This window comes from Lathyrus oleraceus, chromosome 4, assembly GCF_024323335.1.
Source record: "Lathyrus oleraceus cultivar Zhongwan6 chromosome 4, CAAS_Psat_ZW6_1.0, whole genome shotgun sequence".
NCBI lineage: Eukaryota > Viridiplantae > Streptophyta > Magnoliopsida > Fabales > Fabaceae > Lathyrus > Lathyrus oleraceus.
Genome location: NC_066582.1, coordinates 264,717,474 through 264,724,671, shown reverse-complemented (window position 1 = coordinate 264,724,671; position 7,198 = coordinate 264,717,474). Strand labels below are relative to the sequence as shown.

Genomic DNA, 7,198 nt, shown 5'->3' with positions numbered 1-7,198 from the left:
TTAAAAGGGTATTTACCGCACGAGACCGACGATGTGAATTCAATCCATGATACCGTAACGCCCTTTGATGAAGCGTAACTCCGCGTAAACTCCGTTAGCTAACCACACACGCAAAACTTTGGGAGCAAACTCGATAAACTCCCCTTTGCTGAACCGAGCTAATAAAAAAATGACGGATTGGAAGTAACGGCGGAAGGTGCTTCACGATTAGAAAACCAGATGCGCAATGGCGGCGGTCCTGGTCACGATCTTGTTTGAGGCGACCTTGCCAGAAACGGACAAGTTGAATCCGTCGGAAATAGAGTTCGCAGATGAGAACCGAGTGGGGGTTGAACTGCGTGATTTGGACGGTGGTAATTGTTGGTCGGTTGTTCCAGCGGATTTTGGAGAGGTCCGATTTGGGTTAGGGAGGAAGGATGATGGTGGATGCGAAGCGATTTTGTGGCCGGTGATGGAAGGGTTTATGGATTGTGACGGAAATGGTGATTTGGGTCGGTAGCGTGAGCTTGAGTGGAAGGTTTTTGTTACTGATGATGAGAGTGAGAGATTTGGAGAGTAAGCGGGTTTTCTGAGAGAGAGTGAATAGCAGTGAGTGGCTGGTGTGTGTGTTGTGAGAGAGTGATATATGGATTTGTGAGTGGAGTGAGTGAGAGAGTTGAAAGGTTTTCTTTTTGTTTTTTCTGCTCTTTTCTTTCGTACAGTAGAGAGAGAGGAGAGGGTTAGTGGGGAGTGAGTGGAGCAGACAGAAATTGTAGTGGAGAGAGACGTTAGGATAAGAGAGATTTTTTTGTCTTTTATGTGGAGGGAATCCAATGCAACAATAATATATTTTAATTGTTATAATAAATAAAAACTAACTAATAATTAATTTAAACTATAAAATAAAACTCTAACTAATATTAAAAACTAACTAATATTTTAAAAACTAACTAATAAAAAAACTAATTAATATTTAAAAAAACTAACTGATATTAAATTAAATACACTCTAATTATTTTAATTAAATATCTAAACAAAAGAAAATGACCAATTAAAAATAGAAATCAATTATCAATTTTATTCGGAAAATTAAGCCAGTCACACTAAAATTGTCAGGATAAAATATATTTAAAATATACAGTCTTTCTTCAAATCTTTAACGATTCAATCGATTTTTCTGTATTCTCAAATAAATTCATTCTGACTGACATTTTAGGTATTATTCATGATGCAAATGTATGTCATGCTATGCATCTGATGCAAAAATAAAAATGAAATCAATTTTATGAAAATTTAAATATGCCCAGACAAAATTGGGGTATGACAGCTGCCCCTATTTAATTATCTTGAACTAGAAGGTAAGAATGACAACGGTCTTCATACATTCGTGGTGGAAGGTAATTAAATACTAAAAAGACCCAAATTTTGTCCTTTGGAATGCAAGGGAGAAATGCAGAAGGAAAATGCAGTGAGAAATACAGTAAGAAAAAGTTATTAGAAGGTAAAATGAAACAGTCAAGACTCTCTGGGAATCGTCAGAACAGTATCTTGGATGTCATAACCGAGATATTCCAATAATGGAATGATACCTCAACTGTATCTAAGACTTTCTGATAATTAGCAGAACAGTGTCTTGATTTGAACGCACGAGATTCTCTGAAGATCAACGAAGCAGTACCTTATATGATACAATTGAGATATTCCGGCAGGGGAATGATACCTCAACTGTATCTAAGATTCTCCGAGGATACCTAGAGCAGTATCTCTAAAAATGAATGAGACTTTTCATATTGATGAAGCAGCATCTCAAACAGTAGAAACGAGATTCTCTGTATCGAGTCGAAGCAGCATCTTATCTGATAGAATTAAGATATTCCGAACAAGGGAATGATACCTTAATTAAATCTAAGACTCTTCGAGGATACTAGAGCAGTATCTCTAAAAACTGAATGAGACTCTTCATATCGATGAAGCAACATCTCAAACAGACAACTGAGATTCTCCATATAAATGAAGCAGTATCTCAGATGTTTATCTGTTGGCGGAAATGTTTTTAGACAAGACTCCTTTTGGAGGAGATTTACTATAAATGCTCTACAGTGGAAAAGCTCATAAGAGACTTTTTAGGGTAACCTCTGCTTGGAGAGCAAATGATAGCAAAGATGTTGGGGAATATCATTTATTAATCACAAAGTTGAAGAATGACTAGCTGGGAAATAATTCCACGAGCACATGCAAGGTAATAACTCTATTGAATTAAATGAGGAAAGTCCGGGATACATATGGACGACCCTGGACCTTGATATTTATTATTTGTATGATGTTCCACTTTGGGTGACAATGCCATGCATGAGATGATGCGTTAGATGCATGAAGGGATGCAGTTGCTGGGGATATTTAGGATATGTATGTATGAATGCGAGTAATTTTGTTCATTTTTTTATGAAATTTTCGTTTTGACAGGAGTGCTTATGCATGGGTATGCTGATGATTGATAGGATTGTGTTTGATGAATCTTCCTGTTTGGCAGGAAAATTATGTATGAAATGATGCATGTGATGCATGTGGGAATGCAATTGGGTAATTGGATGTTTTTGTAGGGTTTTATTCTGGATTGCCAATGAGGTTGGACTTTTAAATGGGAATTGCCAGATGAGAACTGGTGAAGAAGATTGAACTGCCAGATGAGGATAGAACTTGAAGGATATGTCACCAGACGGGGACTGGTGAAAATAAATGACATGTCAGACGAGACTGACTTTGTTTTTGTTTGTCAGACGGGAACTGACTTTTAAAGTGGGCTACCAGACGAGAACTGGTTACAAAAAATAGACTACCAGACGAGAACTGGTATCGAAATAGATGACCTACCAGACGAGAACTGGTATTAGGAGATAATTTACCAGACGAGAACTGGTATTTGGCAAATGATTTTTGATATAGTTTGCCAGACGGGAACTGGACTTTGGAATAAGTTGCCAGACGAGAACTGGACTTTGAAATGAATTGCCAGACGGGAACTGGACTTTTGAAAAAGGTTTGCCAGACGGGAACTGGGTTGTGAAATGAATACCAAACGAGAATTGGACTTTGAAAAGGTTTGATTTTGTGCTTCAAGGCTTTTTGATGTCAAGTTCAATGTTATGGGGTTAGGCCCGATGAATGTTATGATATGCATGGTTTTATGCTAGAGAAAAGCGACATGACTAATGCATGAGGATGATTTATGTAATGATTTGTATGTTTCCAAAATGCCCCTGCGTGGGTATTGGAAGAGAAGGTTCTTTGCAACAAGGCTTCTTATCTATCGAAAGGTTATTGGATGGGTGATAGCATGATTCCCCGACACTCATCCTGAACTCTACAGTTGATGACGTGTGAAAAAGCTTTCCTTTGAACAGCTTGAAGTCAGGGAGGTGACTTGTCCCTGTATGGCTCAACTTGCCCCAATGTGATGGGTCTATGCAAAATGTTTACCTCGAAAGGATTTTGAAAGCAATTATACCATAATTTGGAGATGGCTTGCCCCAGAATTTTGATCTATGAAAGGATTTATCCTTGGTTAACCGACTCTTGGAGTGGTTTACTTTTCTGTGCTCTTAAGGTAGCTTGCCCCGGTATGAGCGTTGAAGCGACTTAACTCACCCTGACTGAACATTGAGGGGGTCTGCCCCTGGCCAACAAAATCTCTAGGTGATTTGCCCCTAGTTAATAGAGTCCTGAGATGATTTGCTCTGGATCAACTGATTCTTGAAATGACTTGCCCCTGATTAACAGATGTTTGGAGACTATTTCAGGCTGACTGATTCCTGGAGTAATCTTCCTCCGATCAACTGCTATTTTTGGGTGGCATGCCCCTGATTCATGGATTATGAGGTAGTCTTGATTCGGGTCAGCACCAACGAATGTCCAAGTTCCTCTGATTGTTCCTTATTGTTGGAATTTCCCTGACGTCAAGTACTGACTTGCAATTAAAATTGTTTGTTCAGAAATGGTAATTTTAATGTGATATTCATGCAAGTTTTGAAAAGAATCATTTATTGGAATTATGTGATAGTGTGTGGCGAATGGACCATGAGTCCAAGCGCAATTTTGGTTTAACAATATGAAAGATACAACAAGAAGATTATACCAAAGTAGATGGTTAGCAAAACTTTAGGAGTCAGTTTACGCAACTTTGTTGTAATATGCTTTCGGAAATAAACCCTGCTTCAATTAGGTCTTTTATGGGTTGTAACGTGGCCTGGTTCATGGTTATCGAAACAAAAGGATATAAGGCTCAAAGTTTATTTTAACCCACCCCTTCTTCATGATGATCTCCAATCCTACGTTCAGTTAATTCACACACATTCGTTTTTTGTAGGTGTAAGGATAAAGATGGTGACTCAAGGTCTCTTGGAATGGCAGCCACCTTATTTCGTTTTTTGGATGTCGGTGACCCTTTGATTTTGGTATGGTGGTCACTGAATCTTGTTTTGTTTTGTCGGAGACTTTCATTGTCTCTTTCGATTTTTGTTTTGATCCCTAACTTTTGCATGGACTGCTTTGTTGAAGCTTTAATCCATCGGGATTGCCCCAGTTTTTGCCTAAGTCTCCTTTTTAGGGTGTTTGACTTAGCGGGCTCTTTTTTTGATTTGATTTTTTTTGAAATTGCGACTGCCAAGTCATTGGTCATTGAAGAACAACCGACATATGTTTGGATTTGTATGGTTCCTTCGACACTTCAGGATGTGTGTGAAGAATGTCATATGGTTGATCCTTGTATGGGACATTTCATCTTGTAATTCGAAAGTGTAGTTAAATTAACTGAACACTACCCTGCCCCAGGTTAAATGTAAGGGTTTGTAGATCCGAAAGAAACTCCTACTTCTAGGCTCGAAGTGGTTGACTAGGGATTAACTCCTTATCTCTCCAGTGTTTGGGAATTCGAAACAATGCCTGTACATCATCAGCAGGATTTTATCCGAAAGCATATAATCAGCAATTATGGGTATTTTATTTTCGTCATCCTCCCTCCAATTTTGCTAAAACAACAGTTTGATAAACGAGGTGAGGTAAAGAACATGGATGTATTTTTTTTGTTTTTTTTTTTTTTAAACAAGAGAAGAAAAAAAAAATGAGCGAATGCGATATAATTGGTTCAAAACATGCGTCATTACTTCATTAATATTACCATTAAAGACAACAAAATTTAAAAGCAAGTAGCATTTAATCAACAAAGAAATTACAAATGCAAATGAAAACAAATCAGTCCAATGATTGCCAATGTTAAGGATGTCTTCCTGTTTGAACCACTGGCCTTATGAGGTACTCCCTTGAAGTCTTCGAACTTATTCAGACGAGAGGTTGACGTGCACCAACAGATTTCCGTCTGGAAAGCATATGTACTTTTTGTCAATCAACTGTTGAACCTTGGCTTTGAAAGCGTTGCAGTCTTCAGTCGAGTGCCCTACCGACCTGGCATGATATCCACATTGCACATCAGGGTCATATCCAGGTGGATATGGTTCTGGAAATGGCCTGAGAGGCTTGGGATCCACCAACGAGTTTTGAATCAGATATGGCAGAAGTTGACTGTATGACATATGAATTGGATCGAGAGGAGCATTCCTTCTTTCCAGATTGTTTCGAGGCCTAGATTGGTTCAAAGGCTGATTTTGATATCCTCGACCACGAGATCGTTGATTTGTGTAAGGAGCAGACCATGGTTGCTGGTATGGTGCTCTCGGCGTTGCCGGTTGCCTGGCATCTATTATGACTGCATTGGTTTCATCCTCTTCTTCCTTTTGGGAATTGCTGAGGGATTTTGTCTCGCTAGCTTGGTTGCTCGAGGCGCCTTGGATTCTTCCGCTTTTGAGGGCACTCTCGATGCGTTCTCCAATTGTCACTAAGTGGGCGAAGTCTGATAACGCATTGCCTACCATCCTTTCAAAGTAAGGACTCTGCAAGGTATCCATAAATAAGTCAACCAATTCCTTATCCAAGAGTGGTGGTTGCACTTGGGCTGCCAATTCTCTCCATCGTTGTGCATATCCTTTGAAAGATTCGTCTCTCTTTTGGGATAAGCTTTGCAGCTGCCTTCGGTCTGGAGCCATGTCTAAGTTGTAGTTGTACTGCTTCAAAAAAGCATTGGCTAAGTCTTCCCATGACTGAATATGGCTTCTTTTCAATTTCATATACCAGCTCAATGATGCTCCAATCAAACTGTCTTGAAAACAGTGAATCATCAGTTTGTCATCGTGAGTATGTGACGCCATTTTTCGGAAAAACATCACCAAATGGTGCCTTGGACAACTATCCCCTTTATACTTCTCGAAGTTGGGTAATTTGAATTTCGGGGGGATTATTAGGCCTGGTACTAAGCACATATCAAGCCTAAAATTGTCATTCACATCCATTGCTCGGACTCTCTCCTCAAGAGCATGAAGCCTTTCAACATCAGGATTGGTCAATGGCATCAACTGGGATTGAGTAGGAATGTTCACTTGTGGAGGATTATAGTCAGACAGAGGGTCATACATTGGGTTGGTAATTACAGTAAAGCCTGATGAGGAACCAACATTCTCTGTGACACCATGTTGAAAATTGTTCTTTGATTGGGCTAGCCTAGCCTCCAACATCTGGTCTACCTTTCCTTCCATGTTGTTCATATCCATTTTCAACTCAACTTGATTATGTTCTCAGTGATCCCTTGTCTTTTAGTAGCTCTCAAAGGTTCAGTACGAGTGCCAGGAAATCAGCCTGCTGGTAATTGGCAAAAGGACGGGATGAGTTTTTTTTGTATTGGAAAATGATATGCAATCCATGCTGATGAAATGCAAATGCATGAAATTTTATATTTATATGCAAAGAAAATGTAATGCATGTATAATTAGGATCCAGGATATCATGAGTATCATATGGTACACCTTATACGAAGGTTATATGTTCTCTACCCCACACACAAAGGATGGCTCCTAAGGTTGTTCATTTTCAGGATAAGAACTTAGAGTCATGGACCAAGTTCAGTCTTCCATCGCAATAATGGGCTAGCCACATCGAAATGGAAATTCTGAATCAATCTACTCTGAGTGGGATCCTCGTATTGTTCGAACAGGGTGTACACCCTTCGGTTCAATACTACACGATCGCCAATCATGAAGACGGACTTCAGTTTAAGATGAGGTTCCCAGAGTCATTGACCATGTTCAACGTTTCCTCGCAATAATGGGCTAGCCAT

General features: G+C 39.3%; 1 protein-coding gene across 1 annotated transcript; it reads right to left on the bottom strand.

Moving 5' to 3' along the window:
- Window positions 1–5,309: 5,309 nt before the first annotated feature.
- Window positions 5,310–6,635, bottom strand: LOC127136994 (uncharacterized). Its single transcript, XM_051063493.1, has 2 exons — window positions 5,683–6,635; window positions 5,310–5,436 (listed from the first exon to the last, which is right to left on the bottom strand). The coding sequence occupies exons 1-2, from the start codon at window positions 6,633–6,635 to the stop codon at window positions 5,310–5,312; spliced, it is 1,080 nt and encodes a 359-aa protein (XP_050919450.1).
- Window positions 6,636–7,198: the final 563 nt, after the last annotated feature.

Bases quoted from the DNA above. Each gene is read 5' to 3' on its own strand.
- LOC127136994 (XM_051063493.1), bottom strand. From the start codon at position 6,635: ATGGATATGAACAACATGGAAGGAAAGGTAGACCAGATGTTGGAGGCT. The intron at 5,437-5,682 runs GTCTGCTCCTTA...ATATCATGCCAG, and splicing joins GCACCATACCAGCAACCATG to GTCGGTAGGGCACTCGACTG.